The sequence below is a fragment of the Pipistrellus hanaki genome, assembly GCF_964339955.1.
Source record: "Pipistrellus hanaki genome assembly, chromosome: 6".
NCBI classification, from domain to species: domain Eukaryota; kingdom Metazoa; phylum Chordata; class Mammalia; order Chiroptera; family Vespertilionidae; genus Pipistrellus; species Pipistrellus hanaki.
The window spans coordinates 56,969,649-56,988,047 of NC_140508.1; the positions used below are offsets into that span (position 1 = coordinate 56,969,649).

General features: G+C 38.9%; 1 protein-coding gene across 3 annotated transcripts in view; it reads right to left on the reverse strand.

Annotated features, from left to right (window-relative positions):
- MYOM1 (myomesin 1) overlaps positions 1–18,399 on the reverse strand; it is a 108,937-nt gene that overhangs the window by 41,908 nt on the left and 48,630 nt on the right. The window contains exons 14-20 of one of the 3 annotated variants that reach the window (XM_084888077.1): positions 16,067–16,191; positions 13,620–13,803; positions 12,661–12,835; positions 8,495–8,616; positions 7,036–7,323; positions 4,929–5,125; positions 1,912–2,038 (exon numbers count right to left, since the gene is read on the reverse strand). In XM_084888077.1, coding sequence (XP_084744203.1) covers positions 1,912–2,038; positions 4,929–5,125; positions 7,036–7,323; positions 8,495–8,616; positions 12,661–12,835; positions 13,620–13,803; positions 16,067–16,191 — 1,218 coding nt within the window. Of the gene's footprint in view, positions 1–1,911; positions 2,039–4,928; positions 5,126–7,035; positions 7,324–8,494; positions 8,617–12,660; positions 12,836–13,619; positions 13,804–16,066; positions 16,192–17,005; positions 17,042–18,399 lie in introns of all 3 variants that reach the window. The other 2 variants (XM_084888078.1, XM_084888079.1) reach the window with 2 other exon arrangements.

Genomic DNA, 18,399 nt, shown 5'->3' on the forward strand with positions numbered 1-18,399 from the left:
AAGTCAAGGATGGATCTGAGAAACCAGAGATCATGGGACAGAGAACTATCCCATTCATTTCTCCTCAGAATTAAGACCACATCCTGCCACCTCTTTTGCAAACTATCTTTCCATCAAAACATTTTCCACAGGCTTGCTCAGAATTTCTTAGTTTCTAGTTACTCACATTTTAACTTGATCCGGGAATTGCAAGAATGTAAAAACAGATCCACTTTGGGGTAGGAGATAGAACTTACAAAATATCAACTGAATTTAAGGAGGTGCAAAGAAAGGCAGTATTTGCTTCTTGTATTTACTGAAGTTGAATAAGAATTTCAACTTTTCTTAAGTTTATCTTGAAATCATTTTATTCACACTTGAGAAGTGATGCAGATGGGCACTTGCTAATTAAAAGCTAAGTGATGGTTCTCCAAAGGCAATTAAGGTTTCAAATAGGAAGTGGGTGGCACTGGGGGCCTGGTGTTCTAATATGGTTGATGCTGGGCTATTACACATGTTGAACATCAAACCCAGGTGGAAGAATTGTCATCCTGTAGCACTAAAATATTTCAGTTTCTGAAGTTAGTACCATTTAAAGCAAAAGAAAACCATCTACCAAATACATTAATGTTGTGACTCTGAATCTTATGACTTAGTAAATTTCTTTATATTCAATTTTTAAATTTGTTGTAACTATATGAGAATTAAAAGCATAGATAGCCCTGGCCGGATGGCTCAGTTGGTTGGAGTGTCATTTGTACACGAAAAGGTTGCTGGTTGGATTCCCAGTCAGGCGTTAACTGATTGATGTCTATCTCTCATACTAATGTTTCTCTCTCTCCCTTCTACTCTTTCTAAATTCAATAAAAATGTATCCTCAGGTGATGATTTTTTTTTAAAGCCTTTTTCTCATTTTCTTCCCTGCCCAAACATCACCACCCCCCACTCTCCATCCCCATGATGAACTCCAAAGAAGAGTATTTCCAGTTTGGTTCCAGGATCTTTACTGTGATGTAGAGTTGAAAAAAAGTGGGGAGAGAGGGGGGGAGAAAAAAAGAGAGAGAGAGAGAGAGAGAGAGAGAGAGAGAGAGAGAGAGAGAAAAGGGAGATATGAAGAGCAAAGAGCAGGGAGCCAGGGAGGAAGAGAAGGCACAATGCCTGATTCTGGAGAGATTTTGGTTGGTAAATGAGCAGGCTTCTGAACAGTTGGAGAAGGCATGAGAACTAGGGAGTACAGGAAGACATATCTGAGGAATGTTGCTGTGTGATATGAATTGGATTCTCTTTAATGGCCTTTAAGAAACACAAGCAGCCCAGCTGGTGTGGCTCAGTGGTTGAGCACCGAGTTATGAACCTAGAGGTTATGGTTTGATTCCTGGTCAGGGCACATGCTTAGGAATCAATAAAAAAATACACACAGACACACACACACACACACACAGGCAAAAATTGGAATTCCTTTTAAATAATCCTGTGTCACTCAAGTTGTATGCTTCTGTCAATCTTACTCCATGCTGAGGCTGAGCTGCAGGAGCTCTAGGATTTATTTGGAATACAAGCATAAGAAATTTATACTCAGTTTTATATTGGTATCTATCCTATATAATAAAAAGCTAATATGCAAATTGTCCTCTCTGGAGTTCGACTAACTGGGAGTTTAGCCACTCGCTATGATGTGCGATGACCACCAGGGGGTGATGCGGAAGGAAGGCCCAGATCTTGGCCCTGATCACCAGCCAGGCCTAGAGACCCTACCCATGCATGAATTTTGTGTACGGGGCCTCTAGTTATTTAATAGTATTGTAAAAATATTTTATGAAAACATGAGGGACCAAGAGAATTCATTTCCCTTAGAACTTGTTTTATAGCACTTAAATTTAGCTCGAAGTTTGTAGGGTCTATTGGAAGAAAGTCTGAGTTCTCAGGGCTTACCTGGAACAGCAATGGTCCACTCTTCACATTTGAAGCATTCGCTTACCGCCGAGGCCTCTCCCAACCCAGCGATGTTCATGGCTGCCACTTGGAACTGATACTCCGTGTTTTCCTTCAAGTTGCTAATCTGCAACATAGATAATATCACAGGGAGTGAATGTTTCAGGTTTGTTTTTTCTAATTGTTCAACATTTTATTTATTTACCTCCTGTGTTGAACACACTCTAAAATGACTCTCAGTGAGTCATACCTTTTTGTAATCTCCTCTCCTTGAATGTAGGCAAAACGAGGTACCTGCTTCTAGCCACACAATATGGTAATATCAGTTCTGAAGTTATGTTACATTATTTGGCAAAGGAGAAAGTATATTTCAGATGTAATGAATCAGTTAATTTTGAGTTAGTAAAAAGAGAACCAGATTATCCTTGGTGGGCCTGCCTGATTTCCATTTTATAATTAATAAGAAGAAATATATATTTGGTCTTTGTCAACATTCCTGGCACAGGGCTCCTAAAAGTGATGCAAACTTTAAATGTTCTTTTGTTGTGTTAATGAAATGGGAAGCCCCTAGGTAGTTTAGGTATTGGGCTGGTTGCTAGGGAAACCAGTCATGTGATTAGAAGGTTGGAATTTTCAGCCTCACCAACTGGGATCTCTGGGGAGGAAAGAGAGGCTAGAGATTGAGTTGGCCAATGATTTATTCCATGTCTACATAATGAAGTCTCCATAAAACCCCCAAAAGAGCAGGGTTTGGAGAGCCTCCAGGTTGGTGCTGGGGGAGTGGCACTGGAGAGGGCATGAGAGCTCATTGGCCCGTCTCATATACCTTGCCCTGTGCACCTCTTCCATCTGGCTGTTCCTGAGTTATAAATCCCTTTATAATAAACTGATGATCTAATAAACAAAATGTTTCTCTGAGTTCTGGGAGTCACTCTAACAAATTAATGGGCCCTGAGGAAAAGGCTGTGGGAACCTCTGATTTATAGCCAATCAGTCAGGTCAGAAGCTCAGTGACAACCTAGTCTTAGCACTGGATTTTGAAGGGGAGGGGTAAATTTGTGGGATCAAACCCTCTACATGTGGGATCTGATTCTATCTCCAGGTAGCGTCAGAATTGAGTTAAATTGTAGGACACCCAGCTGTTGTGAAGGAAGTGTCGGGTGTGATTGCAGTGTAAGAATAAAGGAGCCCAGCCAGCGTGGCTCAGTAGTTGGGCATTCATTTATGAACCAGGAGATCACGGTTGGATTCCTGGTCGATTCCTGGTTGGGGCACATGCCTGGTTGCAGGCTTGATCCCTGGTGTGGGGCGTGCAGGAGGCAGTCAATCAATGATTCTCTCTCATCTTGATGTTTTTCTCTCTCTCTTTCTCTCTCTCCCCCTTTCTCTCTGAAATCAATAAAAATATATTTTAAAAAACAAGCAATAAAGGAGAAACACACAGGAGAAAGAGTGAGTTTTTTTAAAGGTCTGACTTTAATCAGATAGGGTCTCATAAATTGGGGTTTGGAATCTTCCTGAATTTAAGCACTGTCACAATGGTCATCAAGAAGCAAATGTCATTTTGAGAACCACCTAGCCCTGGCATTTGAAGAAGGGCAGCCTCAGACTTAGAGCTGCAAGGAACTCAGTTCTACCAACAACCTGAATGACCCTGGGAGCAGCACTCCAGCTCCAGAGGAGAATGCAGCCCAGCTGATTCCTAGATTGCTGCCTTATGAGACCCTGAGCAGAGGACCTAGCTAAGCTGAGCCTTAAACTCCTAACTTGTGGAAATGGTGCTATAACAAACATGAGTTATTTTAAGCCACAAGGTTTATGGTAATTTGTTATACAGCAATAAAAACCTAATGCATGTACAGATGAAAATGAAATGATTTCTAGACTAGAAATAAAAAAATTCAAATTCTTGTAATGTTTCTGCTCTTTACTGAGAAACCTAATATTTTCTATATCCCTCAGTAGGAATTGGGTTATTATGAGGGCAAATATATATAATAAAATAAATACTATGACCGCATTTGCAAAATAGAAATGATGGAATATATTAGTGTGGGGAAAAAATCTATGGACTGCACAATCCTTTAAACATTAAAATGGAACTATTGCTGGAAAAAGCTGTTAACAAATCTTACCTATTGTATAACTTAAGCCAAGACAAATCAGATGATCCAGTCTACATCTGATTTGATCATAAAGTCATAAGTTCAACCAAAATCAGTTATTTAGAGTATAAGTAGAATATAGTGGCTGTTAAAGTAGCAGATTGATATAAACACCCTTTTTGGTTAAACGCATACGCTCCCTTTAAGAAGAAAAAAATCTTTTTAATTATGGGGAAACCATGTGGTAGAAAACTTAGATCTAAATGTCCTTTATTTAGGTACCAGGGTTGCTTTGGGGCTCTATTACTGTGACCAACCATTACAGTTTTCCTGGGAGTACAGAGTTCCCAAGGATATAGGACATTTTTGTGTTAAAATTAGGAGTCCCAGCCTTGGCCTGTATGGTTCAGATGGTTAGAGCATTTGTCCTGTATGTCAAAGGGTGGCAGGTTCGATTCCCAGGGCACATTACCAGGTTGTGTGGATTTGATTCCCCCATCAAGGCTGGTGTGTGAGGCAGCCAACTAATATTTCTATCACATTGATGTTTTTCTCTCCTTTCCTCTCTCAATTAAAAAATAAAATCCAGATTCATTTGGATTCTGGGACTCTTGAAGCTACTTGTTATATTTTGTAAGTTAATTTTTGTAAGAAATATTAATCTTCACAATTAGTATACTTTCATAGTAAACATTCTAAGAAATTATGTTTATGTGTATGAATAAACATACATATACACCCTATTTATCTTCATATACATTTTACAAAAATCATGTCATTGCAGGCAATTGACACTGGAGAAATGACATAAATCTTTTACAAGGTGCTGGGCACGTGCATGCATGTGCAAATGTGTGCATGTGAGTATGTCATCCATGTGACACTCCACACTACAGAAGGGTACATTCTTACCTTATATGCCTCCTCACTGACAGCTTTGATGTTGGCTTCTCTCCACTTTCCTGGCACCCCATCAATTACCTCACGATAGTTCACATAATAGCCAGTAATTTCAGCCCCTCCAGTCTTATCTGGTTGCTTCCATCCAAGAACCATTGAGTCACGAAAACTTTCAAGACAAGTGATGTCATAGGGTGGAGATGGTGCCGCTGTTGCAATATGAATACTTGTGAGTAGACAGAAATGCATTTATGATTCTCTGTATATTAAACTTGTTTCCCTGGTGCCATGCAACAAGGCACTAGGTCTTGTGGTATAAAACTAAAATGTGGCACTGATCAGTAACTTGGCATCTGATTTGGTCTATGAGGAAAAAATTTATGCAAGGCCAAAAGGGCACTGCAGTTATTAGTCTAAAGATTTTTTTTAAAAACCTACCTCCTGGTCCCTGAGATGGATAAGTTTTGAAACATTAAAAGCAAAATGGTGTGATATTCAGCAAAATGATTCTGTTTCCCCTGAAAAAGGATTATTTTCCCCAAGATATACATTTTTGTTTCATTGTGTCATTTTGTGTTTATTTGATCCTTCAGGAAAATGGAATATGTAAATAAATTTCTGCTTTAACTCATTTATTGAGAATTTCTATGTGTTTCCAGAGTTATTAGCAATGAACCATTCAGGCACAGGTACCCTGGTGAGACATTATAACTATATAGGTTCTGTCTACAAACAGGAAAAATCTTCTTCTGAGGCTAAATGTCACCTTTAAATTTTTTTTATAAATAGGCACAATCTTCCATGTGATTTTTTTTTAGTATATAATACTTTTTGTCTCATTATTTTTAACCTGATGTTGGAATATTACTCATATAGAATATATAAAATATTACATAGCTATTTCTGTGTTTATTAGTGTCTAGCCATAAAAATATTTGGAGGATGTTTTAAAAATCTTTCTTCATTTATGTGGCTTTGCTGATCAACTACTGAAATTATAGTGTGTTTTTTTTTTATAAAGATAGATATGATGTGGTGGTGGGAAAAAAATCTATCTAGAAATGCAATGGCATTAAAAAGAATTTTCTAAATATTTATTTGGCTTCTCAAATATAAAGATACTATCTCATTACCATTTAAAAAGAATCTCAGAACAGTAAATATTTAAAACATAAAATACATTTGTTTCTCTCTCCCCACCCCCAACCTCCTTCATTCTTTACATTTTACAAACGAGCACTCTCTCTCTTTCTCCCTATTTCAGAGCAATGTTAAACAAGAATATCCCATCTTCCACTGAGTTGAAGGGACAAATAAAAGTGTCAAAAAAAAAAAAAAAAAGAAGGCTTGACAGAAGTTTGGGGGATGCGGTAGAGATAGGGGATAGATGAGAGGCATGTTTTAATGTATCATTACATGCTTATTATTTCATTTTTATTTTATTTAAAAAAAAAAACATTGTCTCCTAGACTATATGTTACAAGTACCAATTATCTTAACCGGAAAATCCTTAATTTATTGATAAATAGTCTTAAATAAAACAGTACTGGAAATGTGGGTCATGTATCACAGAACATAGCTACTAGTATATGTGATTGTAATACCCTGTTGAACTGTTCATGGAAATTCAAAGAGTAATGTTACTTTTACTTATTTTAATTAAATGTGAAGGGTAATTTGAAAACCTTTAAGATGAACAACAGAAGTTGATAACTCTGATCTTGGTAAAATCTCCCTTCTTTGTGAAATCCTTTTCCTATGCATGTACTAAGTAAGAGTGTTGCAAAGAACCTCACAAAGCTATGATGATCAAATCCTTCCTGCTCTCATCTCTAATTCCCTTAGCAAAATGAGGCCTGGGGTGTATCTGCCTCAGAAACCTAAAAGGACTGTATAACCAATTTACTTTAAATATGCTATTGTCATTAAGCACAATGAATTATGTATAAAAGCAAACCCATAAAAGATTACAAAAGTATTGTAAATAAATAGCTGAAAACATAAAATTAAGGATAAACATGGATGAAAGTGAACACAGATGGAGGAATGTGATCTAGACAATGAGAGGCGAGGACGCTGATGGAGACAGATGGAACATTTTTACTCATCGAACTCTCACCTAGATTCTTCTTCTTTTTTGGATCATCAGACTTACTTTCCCCCTTAAGAGCTGTTTCCTGTGGTGGTGGGGCAAGCTCTTCCTGAACTGTTTCACTTACATCACTCACTTCTTTTTGGCCCAGGTTGTGAGAGCTACTGGGCAGTGAAGGTTTGCTAAGTTTGCTATCAAGTAAAGCATCTTTCATAAAGGCTGGCTGGGAGGCTTCATGCATGCCTCCCCTGGAGTCTGTTAGTCCACCAGGTGCATCATTCAGTTCAGGCCACACATCTGGAGACACTCCGCCCCCTACAATCGCCAGATAACAACAGAAACACTTAAAGCCCAGACACAGGGTAAACTGCTTTTACTTAATAGAACAAAGAGAAAAACATTAGGACCACAGACAGAACAAAAACAATCTCAGTTAAGTCACTTGGATTTGTCAGAAATATGGAGAGAATACATTTTACATAATGTACAACAAGGAAATATTTCAATTCTCCATATTCTGGGAAAAGAAGAAATGAGAACAAAAAACTACAGACAGAACAGGAACAATTTTAAATTTGCAGAACCCGAGGGTACACAAGAGAAAGCAAATCTCAGATATTTCTTGGAAGATATAAGTTGTATTATTCAACAGAATGGAGGAAAGAAACATAAAGTACACAAGAGACGTACATTAAAGCTCCTGATTTTTTTTTTTAACAGAATGGTGTATATTAGTGAAATATTAATGGTCTGTACCTCTCAACCTCAAAGCAACATGTTCACTATTCCCCATATTACAAGGAATATTAAAAAGTACTATGGAACACTAACTGAAGACAAATTATATTTAATGGTCTTTCTCTTTAAATGAGTTACTATATGACAAACTTCATTCTGATTGCTCTGAAAGTTCAGGATCCATTCCCTATGTCATCTAAGATTGCGAGGTACACCATGTACATACATAGAATTACATTGTTACTGGTTTTATTCTGTTGGTTATTTTGCAAGCAGAGATGAAACATGATTAAGCCACCACATGTGTCTTTGCAGGGATTTTAGAGGAGTTTATAAAAGGCATGCTAGTGTGCTGTTAGTGAAAATAAGCCAGGCTGTGTTGCAGATGAAATGGCTTTTAGGTACAAGATGGTCTGTGTTATGGGTGATATACCACTTCATGGAATTGGATGGCCCCTCACACTCCTGTGATGAGCACGAAGTTAGAATGGAGTTTCCCACAATGGGAAATATCTGAGGAAACTTGGACTTGTGAAGATGAACAGAATCTGGATAAGTGGTGAAGATCTGTAAAATGACAGCTAGGGAAGGTTAGATGTCACCTGGAGTCAGAGAAAATGATCATCTGAGGGTGGAATCATGGAGCAGTATTAGAAGCTTTAAACAATTTCTGGAAAGGGTGGTATCTGCCTTTATAACTTAGAAAAAATCATTTTTTTCTTAGCAAAGTCATGCCTAAGGAACTTACCGATAGCAGCTTTTACTTCAACTGCTTCTGAGTCCTGTGAATATTCACTAAGTCCAGCTGCATTAACTGCTCTGACCCGGAAAATATAACTTTGACCAGTCTCCAATCCATGGCACGTAAATCTGAAAGGAAAGGAAGTTTCAAAAAAATTTCTATGGAGGAAAATTAGAGAAGATGATTGTTAATGAACGATCTGGCTTTATGAAAAGGATTCATTTTTTGTTCTTGTTGTTAATCCTCACTCAAGGATATTTTCCCATTGGTCTTTTAAGAGAGTGGAAGAGAGAGGGAAAGACAGAGAGGATAATTGATGGGAGAGAAACACATCCATTGGTTGCCTCCTGAACAAGCCCCTACCAGAGCCTGGGCCAGGGAGAAGCGTGAAACAAAGGTACAAGCCCCTGATAGGATTTGAACCCAGGATCCTTTGGTTTGCAGGCTGACATTCTATCGGTTGAGCCAAACTGTCTAGGGCATGATTCATTCTTTTAAAAAGGAAGAAAAAGATGTAGAGAGATGCAGGTAACATGTACTTTAGACAAGAAGGCAGTTAAGGCAGTTTTCTAAACTCTGTCAAACAATGAGGAGTCCTGGTATTCCCCTGCATAAGTCCTTTAACCTTTCTAAGCCTCTGTGTGCTCATCAGTAACATGGGGATAATTATAGCTACATAATAATTTTGTGTAAATATTGTCCATAAAGTATTTAAATTACCTATTACAGGGCCTGCATATAGGAGGCATTTAATAAATAATAGGTGGCATAAATAAATGGTTATTTCAGGTGCATACTTAGAGCCATAAGCATAGGAGGCTCCTCATCACTGAGGTCTATGCTCTGCCTTTCTGCATGCCAGGAAAGGTACAATTACTTGAGGAATTTTACTTGAATTTAAAAGTAAAGTGAAAAATTGGCTCCAGAATTGCCAGTTAGATATAAAAATTCAGTAACAAGGTGTGAATTTATGGGCCGTTTCACACAAAACAACCTCACTCTTTAATAGCTATTATGGTTATAAAAAGCCGTTTCATGAATCACTAACATTTTAACCCATTCTAAGGACTGTAACCAGAGGAAATAACAGGTCTGCTAAGGATTCTATTACTATTTGCATGTTGAAATATTTAACAAAGTCTGCTATGATTTACACCAGTCCTAATTTTAGGCCAACCCTTAGGTCGGCTCAGTTCAGAGAACATTTATTGAGCATGTCAGTGTTCCAGACACTAAGCTGGGTGTTGTGGATGCAAGGACGAATAAAAGATGGTGCCCGCCCTTACATCTGTCAGTTTCCAGAAAGGCTGGATTTCCTCCATGAATGTTTCTAAATAGTCCCAGGAAAATGCTGGGAATGCAGAGTAAAAGTGAAATGAGCAGACAAGCGCAATGAATCCCTTGTAAAAACACATTGCCTTCTCCCATTAATTGGTTTGTCTCTATTCTCTCAAGTTTTAGAAAAGAGGCAACTCAACCGGTGGGGGTGTCCTTGGACTTAGAAGTAAGTGGTCAAAGAAGGAGCTGCCTAATAAGCCTGTGACAATTTTGTGGGTGGAATTCTCCTCTCAGGTTGATCCTAAATCAAAGGAGGCCCAGATTTTGGGTGCAGGCCAGAATTCATCATCAACTTGTAAAGCTGGTTGATAAATTATTTGAGAGCAAGAAAAATAACCATCCTCACATTAGAAGCAAAGTGTTGGTAAAATATTCTGAGTGTCCTTGGTTTGGTTATTTATGTTTCATCAGCACTGAGTGTAATCATGTTGATGGTCAGAGTTTGATGTTTTCTTCTGTTTGTTTAAAATATCTGGGTAATTTGTGTTAGCTAGAGCCTATTATATCCTTAGAATCTAGTATAACATTGACTACTAAAGACAAGAACAGAGGGGTAAAAAGGCAAATAGCATAAAGGAAAGAACCAGAAAAGAGCTACTAAATGAACTCTTATCATAGCTGCCATTAAGTATTTCTAAGTGTTTAATATAACAAGTAAGCCTTTTATCAAATATATTATAGTAGATATATTCAATTTTAAATTCATTTGGACATTTAAAGTACAGTATTTTTTAAAATCTCTCTAATTGAAATTATAGGATAATGAAGAAAAAAGATGGAAGAAGATACAAATAAGTGGAAGCATATACCTTATTTATGGATTGGAAGAATTAACATAATTAAAATGTCCATACTACCTAGAACAATCTATAGATTCAATACAATTCCTATTAAAATACCCATTGCATATATCATGAGTCTAGAACAAATATTCCAAAATATATATATAGACCACAAAAGACCCCCCAATAGTCTTAGCAATCAATCTGGGGAAAGAAAAACAAAGTTGGAGGTATCATGCTCCCTGATATCAAACTATACTACAAAGCCATATGAAACAGTATGGAACAAGCATACAGATCAATGGAATAGAACAGAGGGTCCAAAAATAAACCTACACTTTATGGTCAATTAATATTTGTCAAAGGAAGGAGGAATATACAATGGAGTAAAGACAGTCTATTCAATAAATGGCACTGGGAAAATTGGACAGATACATGCAAAAAAATGAAACTAAACCACCAACTTACAACATACACAAGAATAAACTCAAAATGGATTAAAGATTTAAATATAAGTTGCAAAACTAAAAAATCCTAGAAGAAAACATAGGTAGTAAAATCTCAGCTATCTCTCAACAATATTTTTTCTGCTATATCTCCTCAGGCAAGGGAGACAATGAAAAAATAAACAAATAAGACTACATCAAATTAAAAAGCTTTTGCATAGCAAAAGATACCATCAACAAACAGAGGGAGAACATATTTGCCAATGATACATTTGAAAAGTGTTTAGTATCCAAAATTTATAAAGAATTTTTCCAGAGAGGACATACAGATGGTCCATAGACATATGAATAGATGCTAAATGTCACTAAGCATCAAGAAAAATACAAATTAAAACCACAATGAGATATCATCTCACTCCTGTCAGAATGGCTATCATCAATAAATCAGCAAACAAGTGTTGGGGAACCCTAGTACAACTGCTGGTAAGAATTCAGAATGCTGCAGTGACTGTGGAAAACAACAGTTTTCCTCAAAACATTAAAAATGGAACTGCCTTTTGACCCAGTGATTCTACTTCTGGGAATACATTTGAAGAAATCTAAAACAATAATAGAAAAAAATACATGCAACCCTGTGTTCACTGCAGCTTTATTTACAATAACCAAGATCTGGAAATAGCAGCCCAAGAGTCCATCAGTAGATGAGCAGATAAAAAAAGCACAGTGATACATTTGGCTCAGTGGCTAAAGCATCGACCTGTGGACCAAAGGGTCTTGGGTTTGATTCCCAGTCAAGAGTACATACCTCAGGTGCAGATTTATTAGCCCTTGTAGGGTTGTGTGCAGGAGGCAACCAATCGATATGTCTCTCTCACATGGATGTTTCTCTCTCTCTCTTGCCCCTCCCCCTTCCCTTCTAGAAATCAATAGGAAAAACATCCTTGAGTGAAAGAAAAGCAGTGGTACATTTACATAATGGAATACTAGTCAGCTGTAAAAAAAGATAATCTTACCTTTTGTGAGAGCCTGATGGACCTGGAAAGTATTATACTAAGTAAAATAAGCCAGTCAGAGAAAGACAAATACCATATAATCTCACTTATATGTGTAATCTAATGAACAAAATATTTGTACTAACAGGGTGGAAGCAGAGGCATAGATATATAGAGTAGGCTGCAGGCTGTATGTGGGGGGGTAAATGGTAGATGAAAAGGAGGTGGAGGGGTTAAGCAAAGAGGAAATACTATATATAATACATAGGCACAGACAATAATATGGTGATAGCCAAAGGGAAAGGGGGGTGAGCATTGGTGGACAAGTGCAAAGAGGGGATAAATGGGGACAGAAAGGGACCTTACTTTGAGTGATGGGCATACAGCGCAGTATGCAGATGTTTTATTGAGTTGTACACTTGAAACTTACGGTTAACCAATGTCACCCATAATAAACTCAATAAAAATTATAAAGAAGTATTGAACTATTTTTAAAAATCCCTTCATTGCTGCTGTGTGGGTCCATGGCTGTGTTTCCTCTTCACAGCCTCTGTAGCTCTAGTCAGATGTCCCTACCACCTGACCACACACACGCGTACACAGAGTGCAGTTACCGTGGGCCCTTCACCGGGTTGTTGTTGCAGGGCTCCCACTTGCCAGAGCCAACGACACTGGACTCTATGTAGTAGCCAACCAGCTCCTTAGCATCTTTGGATTCCTCCCATGAAACTACCACCGATGTGTCCGTGTTTCTGCTTGGGATGATGTTGCCTGGAGCCTTGGGGATATCTGAGGAAAGAGAAAAATAATGATGAACTCAAGGTGATTTAAAAAAAATCATTCTTAACATAAACACACATACATAAATTTTATATAAATAATCATATCAAGTAAATGGTTGCTTTATTTTATAATATACTAGAGGCCCTGCACGGGGGGGGGGGGGGGGGGGCACAACGTAGAGGGGGAGAAGGGGATCCTTAGCCCGGCCTGTGCCCTTTAGCAGTCCAGGAGCTCTCGGGGGATGTCCAACTGACAGCCTAACATGGAGGCAGGAGATACTCCCACCACTGCCATTGGCTGACTGACCACCAGGGGGCAGCTCCTACATTGATCATTTGCCCCCTGGTGGTCAGTGCATGTCATAGTGACCAATCATTCTGCTGTTCAGTCCATTTGCATATTACCTTTTACTATATAGGATTGTTAAAACCAATAAATATATTAGGTTGAGAGAATAATGATAAACCAAATACCCAGGAACCTACCAACCCACTCCAGAAAAAATACATTATCAATACTGTTGAAACTCCTGAAGAAATTTACTTACAAAATTTGATAATACATATAATAAATTAAAAAATGTATCTGTCAAATATAGTCATCAATTAAATTTATAGTAGAAAAGAAAGATGTCACCACATTTATTTCACAATATGCATACTAGTAAATATGATGTATGTGTATATATATATATATATATATATATATTCTAATAAAATTTTTGCTTTAGAATTTCCTTTTGAAGAAAAATAAATAAGTTTATAGTTGTTCAACCAAGCTCTACACTTACCAAGTTTGTCCCCAACCACAGTCACTTCCGTTGCCTCTGAGGGCTCACCAACTCCTGCTGAATTAGAGCAGCGGACACGGAACCGGTAGGACTTCCCCTCAGTCAGGTCGAACAGAGCGAAACGGGGAGACTTCACAGGGAGCTCCGTGTTCACCCGCTGCCAGTTCTCTGTTTCCATGTCACACTGCAGCCAGAACAGGGAGACGCATTGAAAGCACAGCAGGAATAAATGGGGACTCTCGGCAGGGCATCTCAGTGCTATTTATCATTTCCTGTTACTTCAATTGACAAGGTAACCTTTAAAATTCTTGCAGTGCCTTTCATAACAATGTCATTTGTGTGTGTGTGTGTGTGTGTGTGTGTGTGTGTGTGTGTGTGTGTAGGGGAGGGGGGGGGAGATAAAGAGTGTAAACTCCCCCTAAACAGTCAATCTGCTGCCCACTGAGGAATAAAATTCTCCCACTCTCAATCTGTTAGTTTATGGCTTTCATTCATTTTGACACACTCTCTCCTGGGGAACACAGAAGCAATTATCAGTCATTTATACTTTCACAATAAAAATAATAGCTGCCTTTCACTGTGCTAAGAGCTTTATTCACCACTGTCATTCTTCAGTCCTCTACACTGTGCTCTGAAGTAGGCATTGTGGGGGTAGTGTTGTGTGATTATCAAAGTTTTCCTGAGGGAGGACTTAGGCTTGGGGAGGTTTAAAAGCAGCAATGTGTAATTGTTGAATGTATATGAACCTGAGTCAGACTGCGGGGTTCAAATCCTCGCTCTGCCTCTTACTGACTGTGTGACTCAGTTTCCTCATCTACAAAATAACATGATGAAAAGTATTTCCCTCTGAGGGTTACTATAAGGTTTAAGTGGGTTGACAGGCATTCAGTGCCTGGTCCTGAGCAACATTCCTGCTGGTAGAAACAGAGCTATTGAGTGAGGCTGCCCCTGTCTCTGACAAGACTAGATGTTGACAGGGGAATGAGAGAAAGAGCTCAAGACATAAGACACCCGAGGAAAAGACCACAGTAGCATAGGAAGGCTGGGAGCCCTAGAGACCGATTCATCCGATTCCCTTGCTAATAAACCCCTCATTTTCAACCATTTCAGGGCTTGGGGACATGCTGTAACCGGTGTTAAGCCTGTGGCCATGACAGGCAAGTGCTTTATGTGCATGCAAATCCCAGGTAAAAAGCTCCACGGAGAAGTGCAGGCATGGCGACAGCCAAAGAGCAGCACTGCTGTGGGCCTGAGCATTCTGGAGGTGGACACTTGCCTCAGAACAAGAGCCCGGGAGCGTTTCCCTTTGAGAGGCCGATGCATGAGAAGCCGTTATCAGAAATAATCTGAGAGTCAGCTCGGAGGGTCTGGCAGGTGGATAGCTCTGTGAATGTGCCCCAGGACCGGTGCTGCTCCCCAACACCTGAACATCTCTGACTTTTTGAATGTGCCACCTGTGCCCGTACAAGCCTCTCTATCGGGCTACACAGCGACTCTTCACTTAACATTGCCAATAGGTTCTTGGGAAACTTCAACTTTAGGCGAAAGGATGTATAATGAAAACGATTTTATCACAGGCTAATTGATACAAACAAGAATTACATTTCTATAGCATATTTCTGTCATACAAAAAACAAAACAAAAATAAAACAAAAAAATTTCTAAATAAAGACCTTAAACACATCTAATATTAAACACTGAAATAAATGTGAGCTGTACACAGATTTAAGAATGATGAATAAAAACAAGTAAGATAATGCTTTTCCAACCTGCTTATTCCAGTTCAGGTTTGTGGGCGACCTGACACTGTCTTGGCAGCTCAAGACACAAGGCAGGAAGGCACCCTGGACAGGATTTCACTCATTTTAGGCCTTCATTGTATGCTACCCTTTCTAACATAAGTGCAATATGCTTGTAAGATATTTGAGGGAAAGAACTAGCCAATATGTTATGTTGTTTTGTCATTTCTGATCCCAAACTGCACATAGAGTGGTGCTGCTCAAATGTGTGGCAGCATGTGAGGACTTTCTGTCTTCAACTCTCTCAGCCATTAGAAAGTATTTTAACTTCCACTCCTCTCACACATCTACCCTCACTGATGCTCATTCCCTACTGCAGAGGGACTAGGGGCAGAGAGGTGAAAAGCCATTACTAGAGCAAGGGAGGCAGAGAACGTCTCCGGAAGGCAGTGTCACACAGGAAATCTGCAGTTTCGGGAACATCCTTCTTCATAAAGGGATAATGAGGGTCCATGGATGAGCCTTAGCGTCCAGAAATCCCCTCAACTTTCCAGCAAAGTTCTGTGTGATATGTATTTTTTCTGTGGAGGTTGTTCACAGTTTTTAAAGTTTTAAAGAGTCCAGGACAAAATGAAAATGTAATGTCTGCTTTTAAAAGAAGGCTTCAGAAAGTGGCATGAGGTAATAATGCTGATCCCAGAGTCTTACCTTTTCCACAAAGTACAGGATGCCCTCATGGCCACGCTGGCCAGGGGGTTTCCAGCTCAGCACCACATAACTCTGGGTGGCCTCAATGACAGAGAGGTCTGTGGGAGGCCCAGGAACAATACCCTCTGAAAAACAACAAGGAAAGTGAGCGCACACACGCTGGGAGACGCAGGACACTCAGGCACAGATGTTTCTCTAAAGCTGAAGGAAGACTTAGTTACTGCTTCGTAGGATAAAGAAGTACCTTGTTTCTAAAATTCCTCCTAAAATAGTCATTCCTAATTCAAAGCCACATGTTACTTTCTTTGCTTGACAATTTTAATTTCTTTGTTAGCCCTAAAAAACAGTTGCAATGACACAAGTTATCTTTTATATTTTTACCAAAAGGAGTAGAATAATCGTTTTTTCTAATGCAATTAATTGATTGATTGAAGTTTTCTAATTCTTTAAATTACAGTTGACATAATATATTAGTTTCAGTGCACAACATATGGTTAGACATTTATTTAGTTTACAAAGTGATCCCTCTTCCTAGTACCCACCTGACACAATAGAGTTATTACAGTACAGGGTGGGGCACAACTTCTATCAGCTTTATTTTTTAATAGAATATCTTTTCAAGGATGTTTGAATAGCAAACAACCTTGGAATATAGACATAGCATATCCTCTAGTGCAAAGAGTTGACTGTTTTCTGACCAGGATAACAAAAAGTTTATATTTCTCCAGAGAACGTTTGGTTAGGTTTGGTTAGGTGACGCCCCCGAATAAGACTGCGGTTTTCCTAAGAGTAAGGTTTCTCAGCTGAGACACAGATCTACTGTGTGTGCAGCCTCCACCTCTGCTGTAGGGTTGGTGGGGAGGGGCAAGGGAAACCAGTGAGAACAGGAAGCTCATGCTGTCTGCAGTGCTGTGAGTAGAAGAGTCCTTTGTCTCTTACCCAGGAGTCTCATGTCTCTTGCCAGAATCTGTGAAACTAATAGGAAACATTAGCTCGTAAGTAGGGCAGACTTTTAGACCCTCCATGGTTCTTGACATCAAAGTGATCCCTCCATGTGAAACAACTACAACACCGAGCAAAACATATGAAATGATTGTTTACAGCCTAGAACATATTAGTCAGCGTAGGACAATGATTCCCTGTAGAAAGGAAACCAGTAGGTGAGTCCTGCCATAGCCCTCGCTTACTGTGTGGAGAGAGTGTCAAGGCAGCAGCTCACGAAGAGGAGTCCAGGCAGGGCCTGGCAGTCTCCCCGGGTGGAGGAGAGGCTGGACTTCCCAGAGGGTAATGATCCACAGACAGAATCATAGGGGTGAACACTGGAGGAAAGGGCTTCCCAGAGAGCGAGGCGTCAGAGATCTGCAGAGGGTTCCTGTGGAGTGCTCACGTGAGTGCTGATCGCTCAGACATGTGAGAAATCCACACAAAAGAATCGAAGGGAACAATCCTCAAAGCTCATGTTGGGCCTGGGAGAATTCATGTTCCCACCAGCCAGAATGGAAATCTCCTCATTCATGGGGCATCCGGGACAGTCCTCAGGAGGGCACTTCCTCTGTAGTGAGGCCAAATTACTAGACGAAAGGCTTCTCTGATTACACTCAACAAAAGCAAGCCTTGAAAGGATTACTTCCCCAGAGCAAAGCTTAAGAGTATTTATAAAAATACAAAAATATCCATCACCAAACACTAAATTTAAAATGTCTGGCATCTCATTAAAAAAAAAAAAAAAAAAAAAAATCAAGTATGCAAAGAAGCAAAAAAATACAAACCATAATGAGGACAAAAAAATTAATCAATAAAAACAAAACCAGATAATGTCACAGATGATAGAATTAGAAGACAAAGACATAATAAAAAGTATTATAAATATATTCTATAGTCCAAGAAGATAAAGATTGAACATGTTAATTAAAAACATGAAAAATATTAAAATTATATACAATTCAAAAATTTAAAAATAAAACCACTGGCTGGAATTCACATCAGGTCAAACACCAATGAAGAAAAGGATGCCTAGCTGGTGTGGCTCAGTGGTTGAGTGTCAACCTATGAACCAGGAGGACACAGTTAGATTCAGGTCAGGGCACATGTCCTGGTTGTGAGCTCAATCCCCAGTGGGGGGCATGCAGGAAGCAGCCAATCAATGATTCTCTCTCATCATTGATGTTTCTATCTTTCCCTCTTCTTTCTTCTCTGAAATCAAAAATATATATATTTTTAAAAACTGTCATTCAGAATCCTACACACAGTGAAGACATTTTAAAATGAAGATGAAATAGAGACTCAACAAAGAAAAAATAAAATAAGTCATAACCATCAGGCCAGCACTACAA